Source organism: Ahaetulla prasina, chromosome 5, assembly GCF_028640845.1.
Source record: "Ahaetulla prasina isolate Xishuangbanna chromosome 5, ASM2864084v1, whole genome shotgun sequence".
In the NCBI taxonomy this organism is placed as follows: Eukaryota; Metazoa; Chordata; class Lepidosauria; order Squamata; family Colubridae; genus Ahaetulla; species Ahaetulla prasina.
In genome coordinates this window covers 59,027,505-59,050,457 of record NC_080543.1, presented here as the reverse complement: position 1 = coordinate 59,050,457, position 22,953 = coordinate 59,027,505, and the positions used below count along the sequence as shown (strand labels likewise).

General features: G+C 36.8%; 1 protein-coding gene across 2 annotated transcripts in view; it reads left to right on the top strand.

Moving 5' to 3' along the window:
- BRWD1 (bromodomain and WD repeat domain containing 1) overlaps positions 1 to 22,953 on the top strand; it is an 84,663-nt gene that overhangs the window by 40,087 nt on the left and 21,623 nt on the right. For both annotated transcript variants that reach the window (XM_058184953.1, XM_058184952.1), the window contains exons 24-35: positions 1,628 to 1,726; positions 5,072 to 5,179; positions 7,579 to 7,703; positions 7,790 to 7,872; positions 8,872 to 8,983; positions 11,388 to 11,449; positions 15,545 to 15,700; positions 15,894 to 16,014; positions 18,071 to 18,196; positions 19,377 to 19,449; positions 19,651 to 19,686; positions 19,825 to 19,971. In XM_058184953.1, coding sequence (XP_058040936.1) covers positions 1,628 to 1,726; positions 5,072 to 5,179; positions 7,579 to 7,703; positions 7,790 to 7,872; positions 8,872 to 8,983; positions 11,388 to 11,449; positions 15,545 to 15,700; positions 15,894 to 16,014; positions 18,071 to 18,196; positions 19,377 to 19,449; positions 19,651 to 19,686; positions 19,825 to 19,971 — 1,248 coding nt within the window. The remainder of the gene's footprint in view (positions 1 to 1,627; positions 1,727 to 5,071; positions 5,180 to 7,578; positions 7,704 to 7,789; positions 7,873 to 8,871; positions 8,984 to 11,387; positions 11,450 to 15,544; positions 15,701 to 15,893; positions 16,015 to 18,070; positions 18,197 to 19,376; positions 19,450 to 19,650; positions 19,687 to 19,824; positions 19,972 to 22,953) is intronic.

Here is a 22,953-nt window from a genome sequence, read left to right as displayed (position 1 = left end):
TGACCTATGACATCAGTTTTAGCTATGTTGGTTAAGTGAATCACTGCTGGTAAAGCATGACACCATGGGGCAGCAACATGCAACTTCCTGCCCAAGTGATTTTGCTTGTCAGCAGCTGGCTATAAAAGTTGCAAATGGTGATTCTGTGACTATGAAACACATCACCTATTGAAAATGAATACTAGTTGCCAAGCGTCCAAATCATGATTGAATGACTAGTGGCATGTGATGGCCGCAACTTCAAGAACTAGTTGTAAGTCTCCTTTTTCAGCATCATTGTGACTTTGAATGATTGTTGAATGGTCAGTAAGTGAGAATACTGAACATAAGATAAATAATTACTAGTTTCAATATTATAAGGGAGGATATCGCTAAGAACTAGGTTCTCTAAATCTATGTAGGCATGACAATAGTTAATGCAGAATGTCATTTCTTCTACACTGTTACCCCAATGCTGTAAATTTTGTACACACATAACACACATTGGTATTGCTATATTTACACTAGAGATTATCTTTGCCAATTAAATTTTCCCCTTTAATTCCTTTATATTACTTTGTCTATATTAACTAACATGTTCTTTTTAAAGGACAGTATGTGTAAAAGTATATATTTTGCATAAATTATATACAAAGTTAAGTTTTAAGGAAGGATACAATATATAAAAATGTATCATTTTTTAGACCCCATAATCCCTTCTGGGGTGGAGTCTGGGCAACTGAATGGCATTGAGTGTTTATTGGCTGGATTCCCTTCCTGTTGCCAATATGGAGCTTTATTCAGCAGATCTATTCTCATTGTGCCCAGAGAGAGAAATATCTACCTAGGAACGAACTCACAGCCTCATGAATGTGAGACAAGAACTCCACCTCTAGGCCACCATACCACTCAATGTATAAAAATGTATCTCATGTTATAAATATTATTAAATTTGCATATATTTGTAAAATAAAATTTATAGGTGCAGTTCATAAAACTATTAACTGGGTTATCTTTTGTATAGTAGAACATAGTTTTCTTCAAATAGTCTAGTTCAAACATAATTTTTTTGAATTGATCATGGTAATCCTGGGGAAATTACCGTATTTTTCAGAATATAAGATGCACCTACCTTTTTTGGTGAGGAAAACAAGAAATCTGTTTCTGCCTCCAAGCAATTTTGCCTCATTACAGCAAATAGCCTGCTTTACTTTCATTTTCGTTTTCAGCATAGCTTGATTAGCACAAGAAAAAAAAAATCTGCTCCCAGCAATTTACCTCCTTGCAGCAAGCAGCAGAGGCCTGTGCAGCAATAGGCAATGGCAATCACTGCAGCTTGAAACAGTTGAGAGTCGGGAGGCTGATCCAAAGGACAATCAACTTGTGCTAATTAGGCTGTGCTGAAGCCGAAATGGGCTGTTTCTTCTTGCTGCTTGTTGCAAGGTGGTAAATTGTTGGAAGGCAGAGGCCAATTTGGTATACAAGACGCACCCAAATTTTCACCCCCTTTTAGAGGGGAAAAAGGTGTGTCTTATACTCCGAAAAATATGGTAACTCTTTTGCTATAGATCAGTGGCTTGTATGCAGTCATGATGTTATTTTGAGTTAATTTTTTTATAATAATGCACAAGTAAATGCTTCTCAACAGTCAGCAGACCAAACATTGTTATCTGATTTTCAACCTCCTGACTGGATAACAAACATCAGACTTCGAAGATCTCCTTTTGTCCCACAAATGGGAGATGAGGTGAGAAAATTGTACTATATGTTTCTTTTAAAGTAGATTATTTAAACCTGGCTCTGTAATTTTAGTTCATCCATAGATGGGAAGCTATATTGTATTACCATATACTTGTTACTTTATAGAATTTATGATATTTTAAAACCACAAAATTTACAACTCAGTTTAAAAATAAAAAGCTCGGTTTGCTTAATTTGTAATGCAATCCTTTTTTTAATTTTTATGAGCTACTGGAAATAAAAATTAACACTCAAATTGGAATATAAATGTCAAATGGATCAATTCTAACACTTGAAAATCCTTTTACATTTTGATCAAATCTGGCATTTTATTTATAAACTAAAACTGGCAAAATACTGATATATACTACAGATAGTGAATGTATTGTAACTATCAATTGGTGGTCTTCAGTAACAACAATCATTTTTATCTATATGTGTGGGAGAAGAAGCCATAACTATCAAATAAAGTGAAATAAAATTCAACAGTGGCATCACCCAAAAATTAAATGCAAATGAATGGTTGAAATAGGAAGGGATAGAAATTTAAGAGTCTTTTGTTGTATAGCTTTGCCTTAGGGTCAGAAAATAAACTGGAGTGATAGTCTATGTTGTGCATTAATCTACAACACAATCAACAAATTGCTGGGACAAATTCTTAATTAATTTAAAAAATTTCTCATAGCAAACAATGATATCAACTGTAAAATATCCATTGCCTATGGATGCATTTAATAAAAAACTGAATCTGAAATATTAGTGGATTCATTTCTGGGTAGTACATAAATGTAAAAATAGCATAATAATAAACATAAGAGCCAATGGTTAAGGATGCTGCCTAGAAACTGAGACTGAGTTCTAAGCATCCCTTAGACACGAAAGTCATTGATTTTGGCCCAGTCACTCTGTCAGTCCAACACAATATTGAAGAAAAAGCATATGACTAGAAGAGATACAAAGTATCTTTGCCTTCCACCCTGCTAATTTATGAACAGCAAGTTATCACAATCAGTTGAGAATTCTTGAGATGATTCCTGTCAATTATGTTGATAGAATTACATTACACAAGTGTTACCCATATTTTTAATATATATAATTTTATTAATTATTTTTAAGAAGGAAGATAAAAACAGATACAAAATTAAGATAAAGAAAAAGAAAAGAAAGAAGCCAAAGAGAACAGTTAAAGGGCAAGGAAGGGTGAAAAAGAAAAAGAAAAAACATAAAGTGATTTCCGATCTTAACAAAGCTTTTAAATACATACGTTCCATTGTTTAATCTGTATTAAAGAATTAAACCTTTTATCCCACTTTGATATGAAGAAATAGTCGATATTAAAAGTTGTGCGTCAATCTATAAAGAACAATAAGGAAACAAAGGGATTGTTTAAAGAAACAGAAATGAATGTAGGTCCCTCAACAATTGGAGGAAAAGGAGAAACCCGATATTCAAGAAATAGATGAGAAAGTCTTGTTGATGGGTGTTCAAATAATACAGCAGAAAGAGACAAAGGGCATCCAGAAGTGAATGTTCAGTAGGCACAAAAATATTAAAAAGAGCTACAACATTCCAAGAGAGATAGGGGTGATTAAAAAGTCAATAATTTTAAAATTTTAGAATTTTAAAAAGGTTAGGAGATTAGGGGTAATGATAAAATATATTAATACAAATAGGAAAATACAAATGGAAAATAGTATATATATTAATAGATAATAAAACTTATTATAACCAAAAATAAAATTAGTAGATGGAAATTTAGGATTAGGTAATTTAATTGTATTATTAACATTAATAGTGTGTTAAAGTATATTGTTAATTTAAAATATTAAGGATTAGAAATTGTGGGGTTTTTGAGATACACTTCTGGGATAGATCCTACACATTTGGAATATTGAAGTTATCGTGGAATAATGAGTAATCCTTAAAATATTAAATAATAGTAATTTAGTTGAGGATAACAAATACATGGTGCAAAGAAATGTTATTTATGTTTAAATGAATTAATGGGAAAAATGATAAAAAAAATTACGAAGAGAGAATAGTGTTAAAGTTGGAAGATTAGGATTACACATACTTATTTGTATTATTATTGTTAGCATTTTTTAAAAAAGACTTGGCCCAGACAATGCACTGTCCACAAAATATGTATGGTGTGAAAAGAAAACTGCAAATAAAACATGTTTTTCTTAAAAAATTAAATGTTAGCCATTTAGTCATCTTCTACTTTATGAAACATTTAAAGATGGGTGGATGTGCTTCTTATAGGGCTGCCTTTGACAGTTGAGCTCTACCAAATGTAACCTTTCATTAGATTTGGCTCAAAAATGGCAGGGGGTGGTGGTTCTTAGATCTCAAATGAAGTGAATTACTGAAATTGCTAAGGCAGCCTATAATTAGCACAATTTGTTGAGTGCTTTATTAATATTAAACTGAGAAAGAAACATTGAAAACTTGTTTTGAAATGACCTCCTGTTTGTATGAAAGATATACTCCCATCCTGGAAATGTTTGGGAAGGAAAATTGTATTACAAGGCTTGAGCAGTGATTGCACAGATTTTTAAGGAATTAATTTATGTTCCTGCTTTTCTCATTTTGCTTTATGGACTACTCCATAGTTGTATTGGTTAAAATTTTGCCAAGGAAGGAATGAGCAGCCAAAGACTTAGATAGGATGCAGATAGGTTCTGGACCATAGGTTATTTTGTGGGTCCCTTTACAGCAAATGAGAAGTAACCATCATGGTAGATATCCAGAGTTCCTGTCACAATTCATTCTACAATGGTGGCATGCTTATTCTCTGCTTTCTGATGCAAGATTGCTACATGGATTATACTGTACTAAATATTTTGACTAAATGCTATATTATATTTCATTTCCATTGCAAAAGTAGCATTTTGGAGAAAAAAGCTATAGCATGATCTTTCTCAGTAGAGTCAGCTACTTTCCCTGTAGAATGGGTTTGTGTATTCACATCAACTGAGAATTAAACATTTAAATTTATTATGAAAAATTATTATCCTTTGTTGTGACCAATAATCCCAATCCCACTGCTAATCAGTGATTGCCAGGTACCTTAAAAAAATACACTTGGGTTTTGATAGAGATTAATCTCTTTATTTTTCTTTGTTGTAATGGATTTCTCTGATTTAAGTTCAAAGGTTCAAACTACAGACAAAGGTCATATAACACCTCTCCCTGGACAATAATGGAAAATTATCTATTGCAGGATGCCAATCTCACATCAGATAAAAAGGGTTAGGATTGTGGTTATTCAGAATTTGTCCTAATGTTTCAGTTAAAATAAATGTATGGTTGTCTTTCATTCTTTGATTTACATTCTTCTTCACATTAGGTGATGTATTTTCGACAAGGCCATGAAGCTTATATTGAAGCAGTAAGAAAAAACAATATTTATGAGTTGAATCCGCAGAAAGAACCTTGGAGAAAAATGGTGCTTAGGGTAAGACTAGCTTAGTACTGATTGTTTCTATTAAATGCTGCTTCTTTTTTTAAAAAAATATTTCTTTAATAGAAATATAGAAGAAGAACAAAGCAAGGGAATACAAGTTAAAAAAATAAGGATATATGATCCAAATAGAATAAACTAGACAGAAAATAGTAAAATCTAATAATTATGGCTATGTGAAAATTACTATGGGTAATCCCTGTGACAGGTCACTTAGTGATGGTTTAAAATTATGACAAACATCTCAAAGATAGTTAAGACTCAATCCCAAAGTTTCATCTGTTGCAGCACCCATGTGGATGCTGAAACAATCCTCAGCATGCCCCCTGCCTGTTCCCCCAGCCTCATTGGGTTCCCACATGCAGTTAGCCTGCTTGGCCAGCTCATCGGATTTCACACGCTTCCCTCTACCCTCCCATCGCCAATCACTTACTTACCTTTTGAAGATCTCAAGAGCTCAGAAGTTTGGGGTATGGAAGGAGGCCAGGCCATTCCATTGCTGTACCACGTGACAGAATTACACAAGCACCTGTCTTTCTGATGTGCTGGCAAAGGTCTTGGTTTTCCTTTCCTTGTTAATCACTAGCCTTCCCTCCCCCAATATTAGCAGTGTATCACAGCTAACTCTGGGAGAGGGAAGGGTACCACTAGCAAAAAGAAATACTTCTAGTTTCCTTTCCTCGCTAGTTGCTAGCCTTCCAGATAGAAGCCTTCCCGATTAGATGCATAAGGATAATTCTGTGACAGTAAAGATCAGAATAGTTCAATAGTTGTCTTTTCATGGGTAATAGCTTGTTATGAAAGCTAGATATCAAGAAAGAGCACGAGAAAAAGAATTAAAAACATTTGAATTACAGAACTGAAAAGAGTTATGAAGAGTACTATAGATTGAGAAAAAAAAACAGTCAATGAGTCCTGGACCAAATAAAAGTTAACTGTTCTGTTGAGGTTATTGTCACCAAGCAGTTATGCTCTGCACATATGATAAAAATAGAAGTTGGATTAGAAAAACAACTACTATGCTTGATAAGGGTGAAGAAAAATAAAGTAGAGGAAGACAACAAATAAAGTTGGTAGATAAGATCAAAGTGATTACTGAAATATTTTTGGAAGAATTATGAGTTATTATTACCAAGATGTTGGCATGGTTTTCATTTATCCACGGAGTCACCAAAAGTTGATCCATACCAGTTTTACTCTCACTCCACAGTGTTTTTTAAGTTTGTAGATATCTCAAGTATGATTTAAAAAGCAATAAATTAGCTTTTTTCAACAAGATGTTTTCTTCGAATGGTTTTCACATTGCATGTCAGGTTTTTTTACTTTGTTTAAAGAACATCATATTTTAGTCTACTTTTATTTTTTCATTTATTCCTCTTATAAACCAATATTACTATTTATTTCTTAAACTATAATTTTAAATAATCAAACAATACATAGATGGGGGTGGGGTTGTCCTAGAACCCAGCATTCACTTCCCACTCTGAGTCCCACATTGTCATACTGATAGAAGTGAGTGTGCATATGCTAGTATGAAAGATAACCTCACTATGAGACTGTACCTGGGAGAATTAATTATATTTCTGAAATTTTGATAACTGTTTGATAACAAAACAAATTCATACAAATAGAGTAAAGTAATCAGCTAATGTTAAAAAGCTTGGTAAAAACCTCTTAGTCAAATTATCCTGGCAAAGAGTAGCTAGGATCGTACAGTGGTAATTGTAACAAGTGGTTGCTGCAGTGAAAAAACAATATAATTTCTGTGCAAACGTATGTCAGATTTTACTCCAGATTCTGACAGCTCCACAAATTGCATTCTATTTCTTTAAAAAATAAATAAATAAATTAAATTTCCATTTGCACATTTCCCCTACTGGAAGTTCTAGCTTTCTTGAATAAGGCTCCAGAATATAATAGAAAACATGAGGCAAGTTTGGGCTGCTTTCCAAGCTGGGGATCTGGCTGGAATATATAGTGCTTGCCCAACTCCAGTGTGTACTTTATATGTAAGGCTCCAGAGTCATTCAGAATTCAAGACTTAAAGAGAAACAATCTGTCCCATTAAGATGCCTAGTCACTTGCCAAGTTGGTGAATGCCATATATTGGCACAAAGTTGATTCTTTGCACAGTGTCCTAATATAGTGCAATATTTTGTTGTTGCTCATTTTTACCCAATTTATCCTGTGATTTACATGCTTTCACATATAACATATGGCATTCAAAGGTTGCTAAACTACAACTAGCATTCTTCAGCATTTTCTCCCCAGGCATGCTGAGAGGTAGTTCAGTGTGATTTGGAATGCCATTGGCTATCTATCAGATAAAGAACTATAAATAATTTAGCTAATTGTTGTATTAATACTAACAAAAATGTTTGTGCATTTGTTAGGATCAAGAATTGGTAAAAATTGTCGGGATACGTTATGAAGTTGGACCTCCTACACTATGCTGTCTTAAACTTACTCTCATGGATAATGTTACAGGGCAGCTTCAAGACAAATCATTTTCTCTCAAGTATGTATCTTTTTCCCTATATTATTTTTAAGATTGTTTCGATAGTTCTAGTCATTGCGCATTTGACTAAAGTTTAATCTTTCTAGATACCATGATATGCCAGATGTTATTGACTTCCTGGTGTTGCGTCAATTCTTTGATGAAGCATGGCAAAGGAACTGGCAACCTTGTAAGTTAGGTTTTGTCTTGCTATGGAATTAATCATCTTGAAAATCTTATTTAGTTATTTATAGCTTCATTGTATATTAATTTTAAATATTAAACTGAAAGTTTCAGTCTAATCTGCCTAACATTTCTGGTAACCAGACAGAGGTAGTGTGGGTATTAAAAGTGGATTGTTAACCAAATCAAACAACTAGAGTTTCTTTTTGAGGATGCTTCCACTTTATAAAATGCAGGAAATCTGAATGCTTGAATCTAACAATTATTTTATGTAAATAGAAGTTAGTTTCTCACGCTATCACTTTCTCACAGGTATATAGTAGTACCAATAATTTACAACTTGAAACATATCCAATTTTGCTTAATGCTTAGTAGGTAAATTATGTTGCTATGATTGTATTTAAAACATCAGTCTGAAGTACGGTATAGACCAGTGATGGCGAACCTTTTAGGCACTTAGTGCTGAAAAGGGAGCGCACACCTAAGCCACAACCCAGAAAAGGAGCTATCCAGGGCACATGTGTACCCCTGAAAATGAACTTCTGGTTTCAGCTACCGAACTTCCAGTTTCAGCCAGCTACTCTTCCAGGTTTCTGGTGCGCATGCGATGATCAGCTGGCCGGCACACCTGCTCACACAGGAAAACTGAAGACTAGCTAGAAGATCATCTAGTTTCCGGCACTGCTGTGTGCAAAAAGGCCAGCTCATTGTCATACATGCCAGAAAACTGAAAGAGGAACGGGCAATGCTGCGCGTGCCAGGCGACATGGCTCCACGTGCCACTTTGGGCACGTGTGCCATAGGTTCGCCATCATGAGTATAGACTGTAACTACAGTGATCATTAGCTATGCTGATTAGGGATGATGGAAACTATTCCAAAAGCATCTGAGGACCAAATAGGAGTCTTCCTTAGCACAGTGCTTTAGATGTTTTAGAATGACTATAGAAGTTTTTACAGAAGAGATTGGATAACAGTATGTTTCTGGGACTTTTTTTTCTTTACAGATGATCGATTTCGTTCAATTATTGATGATGCCTGGTGGTTTGGAATTGTTTTGCGTCAAGAGCCGTATCAGTCACAATATCCAGATAGCCTTTTTCAGTGTTATATTGTTAAGTACGTACATGTTTGCTTCAGGATGGTCGCATTTATTAATAACTTTTAAAAACTTTGTGTCTCTTAACTGCAAATTATAATTTTATGAAAGCATGTCAGTTCCTATAATGAAGAATTGGGGGTGGATGGATGGGTTGGAGGTTCCTTTGAATCAGAGTTGACTCTTGGTGTGTGCTTGGACGAGTTTCTGCAGGTTTTTTTTTTCTTTTTGCTATTTGGGGGAGGGGACGGACACGACATGGTTTGCCATTGCCTGTTTTCTAAGACTGACTAGGCCGAAATCACTTAGCTGACTTGTGCCTAAGGCAGGACTAGAATTCACAGTCTTCTAGATTCTAGCCTGATATAACTACACCAGATTGGCTATCTTGGAGCCTTTTATTTTTTGCCTAATTGAATGGAAGACAAAACAAACAAACAAACCAGCATGATCATTCATAAAGCAAAACAAATTTTAGAAAGTTTGAATATATTTAGAAAGAAAGAGAAAAAAAAGATGGCCAGATAAGATAAACCTAGGAGGTCTACCTTATTTTCGATGGATGGATTATGCAGACATTTGTAACCTGGGCTGTGATCCTAAACACTTACTAGAAAGTGAGCTTCATAGTTTCTTCTAATGTAGTGACTACTGTGATGTGACTAGTACACATCAGAAGATGTAATGAGATAGTAATTAGACCATTGTAGTTCTAAAGAGATCTCAATGGCCATTATAGCTGTCAAGAAACTCCTTAGGTTTCCACAATGTGGGAAAAAATTAAACCTTTGCTAGACCCAAACCATTGAAGTCCTGCACATTGGAGTTGGGGAGCATTGATAGCAATAGGACTATAGCAATAGCACTTATATACCACTTCACTTTACTGCCCTCTCTAAATGGTTTTTAAAGTCAGCATATTGCCCCCAACAATCTGGGTTCTCATTTTACTGAGCTCGAAAGGATGGAAATCTGAGTCAACCCTAAGGATCGAACTCCAGATTGTGGCCAGAGTCAGCCTGTAATGCTGGATTCTAACCACTGTATCACCAGGGCTCTGCTGATGAATATGGGAGAAGTGTATGATCTATGCTCATTTTAATATAAATATCTAACTCCTTTCTAGAATTCTGTTCCCACAAATAAATAAATAAATAAATATATACGTGTAACAAAAGTTACACACACACACACACACACACCCATTATTATTATTATTATTATTATTATTATTATTACTATTTATTAAATTTTTATACCGCCCTTCTCCCGAAGGACTCAGGGCGGTGTACAGCCAAGGGTAAAAAACAAAATATATACAATTAAGATAACAATTAAAACAAAGCAAATTATAAAGGCTGATAGTTAAAAATTAAATTTTAAATTTTAAAATAGTAAGAAAACCCAATTAAAATCCAACACTAGTTATGCCAGTTCCGCTTGAATGAATAAATGTGTTTTGAGCTCACGACGGAAGGTCCGAAGGTCAGGCACTTGACGCAGGCCAGGGGGAAGTTCGTTCCAGAGCATCACTGCCCCCACAGAGAAGACCCTACTCCTGGGGGCCGCCAGCCGACACTGTTTGGCAGACGGCACCCTGAGAAGCCCCTCTCTGTGAGAGCGTACGGGTCGGTGGGAGGCAAAGGGTAACAGCAGGCGGTCTCGTAAGTACCCGGGTCCTAAGCCATGGAGCGCTTTAAAGATGGTAACCAAAATCTTGAAGCGCACCCGAAAAACCACAGGAAGCCAGTGCAGACTACGGAGCAGCGATGTCACATGGGAGCCACGAGCGGCTCCCGTTACTACTCGCGCAGCCGCATTCTGGACTAACTGCAGCCTCCGGGTGCACCTCAAGGGCAGCCCCATGTAGAGAGCATTGCAATAATCCAGCCTAGACGTAACCAGAGCGTGAGTGACCGTGCATAAGACATCCCGGTCAAGGAAGGGACGCAACTGGCGGACCAAGCGAACTTGGTAAAAGGCCCTCCTGGAGACGGCCGCCAGATGTTCATCAAAAGACAGCCGTCCATCCAGGAGGACGCCCAAGTTGCGAACCACCTCCTTTGGGGCCACTAACGCCCCCAACAGTCAGCTGCAGATGCAGCTGACTGTACCGGGATGCCGGCATCCACAGCCACTCCGTCTTGGAGGGATTGAGCTTGAGTCTGTTTCTCCCCATCCAGACCCGTACAGCTTCCAGGCACCGGGACAGCACTTCGACTGCTTCGTTGGGGTGGTCCGGGGTGGAAAAGTACAGCTGAGTATCATCAGCGTACAGATGATAACTCAGCCCGAAACCACTGATGACCTCACCCAGCGGCTGCACATATATAAAACGTGTAACGAAAGTGCAATTTTACATCTAGAATGTGATATTTTCTACATAGAAATATCTTCACTGTTTTTTTCTAATTTGTTAAATAGATGGGACAATGGTGAAACTGAACGACTTAGTCCATGGGACATGGAACCAATTCCAGAGAATGGTATGTTAATCTAATTTGTTCATATTTTTTCTAGTGATCACTTTATTCAGTTAATACTAGAACTGCTATTAGTAGTTAAGTAGCAATTTGCTACTAAGGAGTTGGCATCGTTTAACTTCCAGGTACAATTCAGAGCATTGCTTGTTACCTTTAAAACCCTACATGGTATAGGTCGTGATCAATCTCTGTCACACTTCTGGAAGTTGAATCTGCTTGTCCAGTGAAATCTTGGCAAGAGGGCTTTTAGAGGCTCTCACTGCTGAGGAAATGCCAGCTTCAAGGGCCTGGGTATCAAACTGCTTCCTGATTCTACCCCGTCCCTTAAGCTGCCAAAATCTCTGGTAATATAGCACATATAAATTGTAATAAGAAACAAAAATCAGAATGTTTTTTAAGCTCAATGTTCGCCATCTAGGTTCTTAAAAAATAAATTAATATGTTAGTAATATGTCTTCACAGCTATATCTGCCATATAGGAATAATTAATTTCATGACATTGCATTACATGTATCAACTATTCTTTTTTATAAATGCAAACTAGGTAACTGAGACATTGTTTTTCTCATTATAGACATGCCAGCAACAATAGCACAACACATGCATTCCTTTTGATGTTGCTTGAATAATGCTATGATACACATAACTCTCTTGATCTCAAGTGATGCACTGAAAAATTTAAAACATAATTTGCATTTGGATAAAATTAACTTTGTACATATATTGTGTGCATAATTATTAGGCAAGTGAGTATTTTGACCCTATAATCATTTTTATGCATATTTTCCACCTCCGAGCTATATAAACTTGAATGCTTAGTGGATAGAAGCATATCAGGTGATGTGTATTTGTGTAATGAGGGAGGGTGTGGCCTACCTTCACCCTATGTCAAGGTATGCATAATTATTAGCAGCAGCTTTTCCTCAGGCAAATGGGCCAAAAAAGAAATTTAACTGAAAAAATTCAAAAAATTTTGAAAAGTCAAAAATTATAAAAAGACGTTCAGAGGGATGCAGCACTCTTGAAATTGCTATGATATTGGGGCATGATCACAGAACCATCAAACATTTTGTTGCAAATAGTCAACAGGGTCGCAAAAAACGGGTTGGGGAAAAAAAGTTAACTGCCATTAACTGCCAGAGTTTTGAGAAGAATCAACTGTGAAGCTGCCAGGAACCCATTATCCTCCAATGCTGTCATATGCCAGAACTGCAACCTACCTGGAGTTCTCAGAAGTACAAGGTGTTTAGTGCTCAGAGACATGCCCAAGGTAAGGAAGGCTGAAACCTCACCACCACTGAACACGACACATAAGTTGAAATGGCAAGACTGGGCCAAGAAATATCTGAAAACAGATTTTTCAAAGGTTTCATGGACTGATGAGATGAGAGTGACTCTTGACGGACCAGATGGATGGGCTCGTGGCTGGATCAATAACAGGCCCAAAGCTCCACTTCGACTCAGACACCAACAAGGTGGAGGTGGGATAATGGTATGGGCTGATATTATAAAGATGAGCTAGTTGGACCTTTTCAGGTTGAAGATAGACTCAAAGTCAACTCCCAAACCTATTGCCAGTTTTTAGAAGACACTTTCTTCAAATATCTATGGATATTTTCAGTCATTCAGGTTGTGGTTGTCTCAAAGGTGCTTTTTCAAGAGGCAACTAAACTTTCTGGTTTTTCTTTTAAGACGTTTAGCTTCTCATACAAGAAGCTTCTTCAGCTCTGACAGGATGGTTGGAAATAGAAGGATTTATATTCCTTACAGAAAGCTAGTTATTTGCATTCTTTTAATGAGTCGTTTAGGCCAAGGGTCTCCAACCTTGGCAACTTTAAGCCTGGCAGACTTCAAAGCAAAGCTGGCTGGGGGATGCTGGGAGATGAAGTCTGCCAGGCTTAAAGTTGCCAAGGTTGGAGACCTCTGGTTTAGGCCACCTGCAGGTTTATCAGTTCATCAGGGTCACCTGAGCAGTGCAAATTGGTGTGGAGTCTTCTTGGAACTGTTGAAAGGACTATGTTGTAGACTGGAAATAGATGTTGTATCCCTCCCCTCTGTTGAAAGATGGCTGTTCAATTTTGACGACGTGGGCCTCTGACCTTTCAAACCAGCAGTCTTTTCTGTCCAAAATGTGTTCAAATCAGCAGTCTTCTCTGTCTTCAAAAGAGTGGCCTTTGTTTTTTAAATGCAGAGGGACTGCTGAATCTAGTCCTGATGGGTTTGTTCTCCTATGATGTACCATGTGTTTATGAAGTGGTTGTTTCGTTTCCCCAAAGTACAGATCTGCACATGGCTCACTGCATTGTACTTCATATAACATGTTGCTCGGTTTGTCTGGGAGTTTTACCCTTGGGGTGAACAAGCTTCTGCCATAGTGTATTCTTGGGTTTAAAGTGTGCACATATGTTGTATTGGCTGAAGCTCCTCCTGAGCTTTTCCGATATTCCTGCAATGTAGGGAATAACATTGTTGCTTCATTTATTGTTCTGTTCATTGCCTGTTATGGAGAAGTTTCCGTAGGGTCTTTTTTGAGATTTGATGAAGGCCCACTTGGCTGAGGACTTCCTTGATGTGTTTTAGTTCTTTTTCTTTCCCCTCTTTGCTAGTAGGCAGGCCTTCAGCTTGGTGGTGTAGGATTTTGATGACTCCCATTTTGTGCTCAAGTGGATGGTGGGAATCAAAATGTAAATATTGATCTGTGTGTGAGAGTTTTCTGTAAACTTCAGTGTTAAGGCTTCTGTCTTCCTTTATGTGTATTGCACAGTTTAGGAAGAGCTGTGTACAGGAAGAAGTACAGAAAGATGTTTGCATCTTTCAAGAAGACCATGTTTTTTATCCAGGACAATTGTCCATTGCATGTATTGAAGTACTCCATTGCATTGCTAGCCAGTAAAAGCCTTAAAAATGAAAGAATAATGACATGTCCCCCCTTCCTCACCTGACCTAAATAAACCCTTTTGAGAACTTGTGGGCCCTCCTTAAACGGGAGATTTATGGTGAAGGAAAACAGTACATCTCTTTGAACAGAGTCTGGGATGCTGTGGTTGCTGCTGCACAAAAAGTTGATCATCAACAAATCAAGAAACTGACATATTCCATGAATGGAAGGATTATGATTGTTATTGAAAAGAAGAGGGGCTATATTGGTCACTGATTTTTTTTTAGATGTTTGTTTGTACATTTTGTTTATTATTCTCACTTTAACAGATGCAAATAAATGAATGAGATGAGCAAATTTTCATTTTTCATTTAGTTGCATAATAATTCTTCACACTAATAGTTGCCCAATAATTGTACACACTTAGATATTCTTCTAAGAAACCCAAAACCTCACTTTTGCTTTCTTAAATATTCAGGTTTAACTGCACTATAGTTGTTCAATAATAAAATTAATCCTCCAAAATATAACTTGCCTAATAATTGTGCACACAGTGTAGTTACTCGATGCATTATAAATAGCTGAGTTTTGTAAAACATACTAAGTCGCAGACTATAATATATTGGGACAAACAATGATTGAATTAAAATAATATGTTGAATGTGGTTTGTTTGGTTTTTGCTTCATGCTGTAGGTGTTCAAAAAGTTGTTCTGGCACAAGTATATACTCAAAATCATTCCTTTTGTCACTTTCCTTTGGATAGAGAAAATAAATAGGCACTTAAAGCACTTTTTCTAGGAGTAGCTGGTACAAAAAAATTGAAACAAAAAAGAATTTCATTGCAGTTGTTTTATATATACAAAGAAATTAGTGTGGAAAATTCTGAAGATAAAATATTTAGAAAGCAAAAATTTGGAATGATGTTGTTGCTAAAACGCCATTAACTGTAGGAAAAGCTCAGGCAGGGTTCTGTGTGTGTGTGGTATAAGAAATCCAAGTCCAAGCCGCCGTGATTTCTGCCAATTTAGCACTGACTATTTGTTGGCTAGATTCTTGTGTATAGGTTTGAATAAGTCCTTGATGCTACAACTGTATGAATGATCCTGATTATTTGTGCGGGACACTAATTTCTGACATAAAAGCTTGAATAAAATGAATTGCTAACCTTGCTACATTTGGTTTTTGTTCTCTTTTTCATCTGGTTTTTTTTATAAATTAGTTGATAAGCCTAAAGAACTGGGAGCAAGTGTTTCTGTTACTGCTGAAGAGATGACAAAACTACTATATAAGCCTCAAAAGGGAGAATGGCAGGGGAATTCACAGAGTGAAGAGTGTGAACGAATTATTTCTGGAATTGATCAACTTTTGAGTCTTGGTAAGGTTTTAAACATTTGATAGCTGTTTTTTGATAAATATAAAGACATATATAGTGTTTTACACTAAATTCAGTTGCTTGGATGTAAGCAGTACAGATTTTGTAAAATAAATTTCATTTACAATTTACTGTATACTGCATTATTTACTCACAATGCATTTAGTAGTTTCAACTAAAACTATTATTTTAACAGATATTTCAGCAGCTTTTGCTCATCCAGTTGATCTCAATACATACCCAAAGTACAGTACAGTAGTAGCTTATCCAACAGATCTTCGGACTATTCAGCTGAGACTGATGAATCATTTCTACAGGTTAGTCTGGTTTGATTTTAGAATCCAGTTAATAGAACTAGCTTCTAAAATTGATGATCTTTGTGGGAAGATGAACACATATGTGATTTTCAGAGTTTTCATATTTTAAAATATGATTGCCGTAAGAGAGTAGTTTTTGTATTCATAAAATGGTGAAAATGGCAAGTATCATAATACCAGATGACAAACTGGTGAAAATGAGCCCTCTATCTCCTCAGGATTTATTTTATTTGTCTCTTTTTGAAAAAGTAGAAAAAGCTTTAGCGTCTCATCATGACAAACAATTTTTTAAGAATACCATGAGGCCAATTTGAATTTAAATTTAAATAAAGAGCCTGGTGACCAGCATTGCGTCATACCAGCTTTTTGTCTATTTTTATTTAAAATGGAATAAAATTAATATAGGAAAAAGAGACATTGGGCAGCAAATCTGAAAGATTCTGGCACTGATGAGCAACAAATGCCCTGCCCACAAATTCTTAGAGGAAAAATTATGTCCATAAATTGAAAAATGTCCTCCATGGGATTTTGAAACAGATCATTTTCCTTGACCGAGATAAATCAGAATTTTTTTCACCTTTAATATAACATGTAAGCCGTACAATTCAGTTGAAAAACAAACTGAAATCTTTAGGGGGGGAAATGACAATAAAAATGGACAATAACATAGCTACATAAATATACACATCTTTAAACTAATAACTTCGTTGAAGCATCTTTTGATTAGTATTCAATTTTTTGGGGTAGGAGCCTGTCAGCATGGCACACCTTGTCTTGGGAACCTTTGCCTACCCTTCCTTGCAAAAGCGCTCCAAATCTGTCAGATTGCAAGGGCATCTCCTGTGCACAGCCTTCTTCAGGTCACCTCACAGATTTTCAGTTGGATTCAGGTCCGGGCTCTAGCTGGGCCATTCCAAAACTTTGATCTTTTTCTGGTGAAACTGTTCTTTTTGTTGATTTGAAGATATGCTTTGGGTCATTGTTGTGTTGAAAGATGAAATTCCTCTTCAGCATTTTAGCAGAGGCCTGAAAGTTTTGTGTTAAAATTGACTGATATTTGGAACTGTTCATAATTTCTTCCACTTTGATTAAAGCCCCAGTTCCATCTGAAGAAAAGCAGCTCCAAAGCATAATGCCACCACCACCACTATGGGTGTGGTACTTTTGGTGATGTGCAGTTTCTGTCATATCCTAAGGACACCTTTACTTTATTGACCTAGGATAGGAATAGTAGATTGGATATTTCATTGGCAGTAACCTGTTCTTAAAAATAGGTGGGTTATCAATGTCCTCTGGCAATTGGGGAAGACTTATATATAAAATTATATCTATGCTGCTCATTAATTTTCCATTATATAAGGTTGGAATACATAAGAGATGAAACAAGAAATAACTTCTGTAATTCCTTAGGAAACAGATACTTGAAACACTAGTTTTGCATGATACAATTAAACATTTAGGAAGTACAATAGTGACTTTGTAAATATTTATTTTTTTGTCATAAAAAGTAAAATAACAAAACAGAAAAACAAAACAAAACAAAAGCATACATTCAACCCTAACAACAACAAAACAGAAAAAAGTAGTGTACAAAAAAGGAAAAAGTGATCAAATAAATGTAACATTTAACATGTAGGATCCACCCTGGCTAGGTTCAAAAAAATATATATATTAAATTCTCCTTGCCTTTTACTTACGCGCATAGATTCGTAGATATATAGATATGTATACATATACTGTAAACACACACACACACACACACACACACGTACATGTGTATATATAAAACAGGTTTAGCTTAACCTAAAATACAGCACTGTCAATGAAGTATTTTTTTGCATTAGATAAGAGAGTGCACTATTTTGCTAAAATATGTTATTTAAGGATTTTTAATTGGGGTGTTTTTTTGTAGTTGTATAATAGTATATACTGTCCACTTTTGTTAGAGTCCTGGTAGTATCCAGTATAAAACAGAATGAATTGTTGATATTTTTTTGCTTATAGATTTCCAGTTTTAGAGACTGCAAGTTTAACTGTTTATTTGCTAAATATATAGGAGACTTTCTGCATTGATTTGGGAAGTAAGATGTATTGAAAGCAATGCTCGGACCTTCAATGAGCCCAATAGCAAAATTGCTAAGACTGCTCAGAAAATCACTGATCAACTCTTAGAATTTATTAGGTAAGCAATATATCCATAGAACAGCAAAATGTGAGCTTGTTGTTTATAGTGTTACCAGGTTTATTTGCTATCTGTGTCTTCAATGAACAAAATCCAATTAAATCTAGCTTAAAATAATACTATTTACTGTACTTCTCCATATGTTTCTGAGACCCAATTTGCTTCCATGTGCACATGGTATCATCATTCTCCAAACTGCATATTCCCATTCTTTATGCATGCCATTCTCCCTGTTGCAAGCCAGCATCTCATTCTTTCAATCCTTCACTGGCTTGCAGAATAGCAAACATGATTTTGGGAATGAGGCATTGAAGCATCATGAGAACAGGGCTTCTCCTGTTCTAAGACCAGCGTCCCATTCTCATGAGACCTGGGGAAGAGCTGGAGGTTTCTGAGAATAATAGGTCAACTTGCAGAAAGAACAGGAGGTTGACTCATAGAAGAAACATGACATTGGTTTGGAGAATGGTGTGAGGCAGGCAAGGCCAATGGTCTGGGGCTTGAGGCAGCATTTCTCATTGGTAATGGTGGTGCTGGAGCTGAAGTAGAGGCCTGGTACTAGAGGCCTGATACTGCTAGAGGCCCTGGGCTTCTGTTTCAGTCCCAACATTGCCACTACTGAATGCTGCTATGCAGGTTAGCTAAAAAACTGATTGGTGGGTGAGATAGACTAGTGGAGGAAGTTGGAGTGCCCTTGTAGTTGTAAGCACTGTAGAACTAACTGGGCAGCTGAACCTTCTGTGGTGTGGCAATGTTACTGGGCCAGTCTGGGGTGGCTGAGGCTTCCATATTGCAGCATCCCCTAACTTGCACATGATCTATTCCAACTCCCTTCCCCCCCCCCCCCCAATCCATTTGAGGCACTTTTGCATGCCTTCCTGGATCTCAACTTTATGACCTGTAATTTTCACTTCACAACAGCAGCCAGGAGGTAGGATTGTGGTTGATAGCAAAGCAGTCATGTGACATCTCACTTAGTGATTGAGATTCCAGTCCTGATTGTGGTTATAAGTCAAGGACCACCTGTACATTTTTGTTGCACTTTGAAACATACTTTATGAATTTCTATTTGTTTCTAAAAGCCATCTGCAATGTTAATATTCAGAAACATTTATTTCAAACTCACTGATAAAGTTAAAGAGTTATACTTTTGTGTCTAAAATACACTTTCATTTTTCAGGAATCCAAATTGTACCAACTTTTTTGAGTGGTATACTGCAACAAATGAAGACAGCGTTGCTGCTACTGAATCGGTAATAAAGCTAGCTTTGTATATATTTTGCAGTTGATATTTGCAATTGATATTTCTCTTTCATTGCTATGTTGTTAAGATTTAGTCTTCCTCATTTGTAATATTAATTTGGATTCAACCCAGTAAACATATTAAGCAAAATGATGTTCGCTACCTTAATTCAAAATAAATTTATTGTTAATATATCTGGTTCACTTCCTAGGATGATGATTATAAACCAAGGACATCTTCTAGGAAAGTAAGTTAGTTTTGTCCTTTTTCTTTATGAATGAGTAGGGATTTTGTATTTTTAAGTAGCTGAATGCAATTCATTTGTTGTAATTGCATTTTTAAAAGTCATCAAACATTTATGGGTATTTTACTCTTTTTCTTTAAGAGACAATCCTTGAAGGGAAAAAATATTACAAAATCACGCTATGATGAAAACAGATGGAGGAAACAATGTATGGAACTTGTTAATCTAATTTTCCAGTGTGAGGATTCAGAACCCTTTAGACAGCCTGTTGATCTGGAGCAGTACCCTGTAAGTAATTATTCTTTGATCAGTTACAGTAACATCAAACATGCCACATTTTAAAGCATTCTCTTATCCATTGTACTTTCTTATTCAAAACAAGAAAAACGTTTGCTTCAGTTAGGAATCTCTGATGGATAAGTCTGAAAGCACCCTTATTCAATCATAGTACACCTAAGAGAAAGTACAGTATTTTGTTTCCTAAGTAAAGAGAATGCCTACAATTCCATGATGATGTGCAGTCTCCTTTTCTCTTTTGAATATGATTCATAGCACAGCCATAAAACAATGCATAAATCTTCTGCAATCTCTCATGATCTTACCACTGCCCCAAAAGTAAATGAGGTTATAGTTGTTTTGATGACAAGTCACTCCCTATTTTATATACAGCTTCTAAACCTTGAATCTAGTATTTCCTAAGCACAGAAAGGGTACTTTAAACAAAAAGAACACTTGCCATGCAACAATACTATCTTTTCCATGTTGTGAACCTCAAAGCTTGTTATGGAAATGGAGATGGACACACTAAGCATTTGCATTCCATGTTTGATTTTGAGTCACAGAGTACAATCTTAATCAAACAAATATTATCAGCATCAGAATAAAACAATGAAAATAATTTAATTTACCATATCCAGCAAGTTAAAAATTATGTAATGTCTGAAGCATGAATCTCCCCAAAATGTTCTGGAGAAAGAAAACTTTAACAGTTTGGCAGAAGACCATTGGAGAGGAAGGAGATAAGTCTTGGTTGGAAGGTAGTTGAAGAATCTGAGTACAGTTATCAGCTACCCCTTCATAAGTTAAATGCACTTATGGACCTATTAGATATAAAAAAGTCCATATATTACATTATTGTCATCTTCCCTGTGTCTTCCCGCTGCCCAGGTAGACCGGGTAAGCAGCCAGGGCTCAGGACTCCGAATAGCGGCTCCGGTTGGAGTTAGAGTTTTAGGAGAGTCAGTTTAATGTCAGCGTATCAAGTAATAGACCCATACTAAGCAAAATTCCATAGCAGATGAATTCCTCAAAGAATAGCTTTATTGGATATATCACATTGGCACAATTCTGGTGAAAACTGATTCTGAAGGTTCCTGCAGTTTTCACCTAATTAAAAGAGAGTTTTCCCACAACCTCGCTGTCTGGTTGTCTGGTGACTCCTCATTCCATGGTTCAGATGTGAGAATGTCCTTGGTTCTCAAGAGAAAGTATTTTATTTTGGCTGTACAATCCCCTCTCTCTAATCCTCCTTCCCTTTCCTTCAGCTCCAGTGTGGCAACACTGAAGCTCCAATATGGCTCTGGTGAGGTCACCTTCAGGGTTGACAATTATATTATTATTGTATTGTACTGTACTGTACTGTACTGTACTGTACTGTACTGTACTGTACTGTACTGTATTGTACTATACTATACTAATACTAATACTATACTATACTAATGTTATTTTAATGAACCACGTTCTAAATAATCTCAAATTAAAATGCTTGCAAATTTTTGGAAATATATCCAAGATGCTTTCCCTAGCTCTGTCTTTCTTCTTTTTCTCACTTTCTATTCTGCCTTTTCAATCTTCAGAAAGAAACTGTTGCAGTTTTTGTCCCCTTTTTATCACAGTTGAGAACAGAACTTCACTTTTGAAATTTGGATATTTGTGGGCCAAGGGAGTGTGTTTCATTAGCATGAGACTTGTTAAATAGTTTTGCAAAGGAATGGTAAAAATATAAGAAAAACAAATTATACTGGATTAGCCAATCCCACTAGGATTTTAGAGTTTAATAAACAATTATTGTATATATGTGTGTGTGTGTGTGTGTATGTATATATATATGTATGTATGTATATGTTTTCTGAGGTTTTCGCGGATGTTTGTATGTAGGTCTTTGGTTATTCGGGTTTTCTCCTGCGTAAGATTGGAAGTGTCTTGGCGACGTTTCGACGAAGTCTCATTCGTCATCTTCAGGCTTCAGCTTCCTGCTTCTGGGAGCAATGTGAGATTGCAGCTGTTTCTTCCTTTTTAACTGCTAGTGGGGGTTTGAACTGATTGGGTGGGAGCTTGGCTGTGCTCTGATTGGCTGGGGGTTTTTTTGTGCTCTGGTTGGCTGGAGGTGTGTCCTGTTTGGGTGGGGGCTTGGTTGTGCTCAGATTAGTCTGAGTTGCAGGGGGATTTGAGCTGGTGAGCTGCATTGCTGTTGTTTGGCTTCGTGTTTGTGGTCGTGCTACATCTTCATAGTGGGTGTCTGTCTGCTGTATGTATGGATTGGAGGGGTTTGAAATGGCTAATGTTGCAGCTGCGGTCTGGCTTCTGGTCCTTGGTCGTGCTTCCTGATCAGTGTGGGTTTGGGTCTGCTTTCTGGGTGGATGTGTGGTGGTGACATCCTGTGTGGACCTCGTGAGTGTGGGTCTGGTGTCATTCCTCGTGTTAGGGACTCGTTTGTCAATAAGGGCAGGTTTCCAAATGGCTGGTAGGCGGGAGGTATCATCTCGTTTGTTCATGCTGTGTGGACGTTTTTCTGTCTCGATGGCTTCTCTGATTATTCTGTTGTTAAAGTGTTCAGTTTTGGCGATAGTTCTGGTCTTTTTAAAGTCAGTATTGTGTCCTGTGGCTTTAAGGTGTTGGACCAGAGAAGAAGTTGGTTCTTCTTTTTTGACTGAGTTCTTGTGTTCTTCAATGCGTGCACTTATTCTTCTGTTGGTTTGTCCGATGTATGTGGTGGGGCAGGCGGTGCATGGGATTTCATATACTCCTTGATTTTCTAACTCAAGTAGTGCTGTCTGTTCCTCTTTGGGTAAGTTGCTTTTGGGTGGCTTGCTGCTGCAGAGGATGTTGGTGATTTCGAGTCTGATTTTGTTAGCGTCATTGGGGTTGATTTTGGTCAGGCTGGTTTCAACTCCGCATATAATGGCTTCAGTGGGGATGTATTTGGGAGTGACTGCAAAGTTGAATCCTTTGGAAAGGACATCGGTTTCAGCTTTGGTGAGGATCCTATCT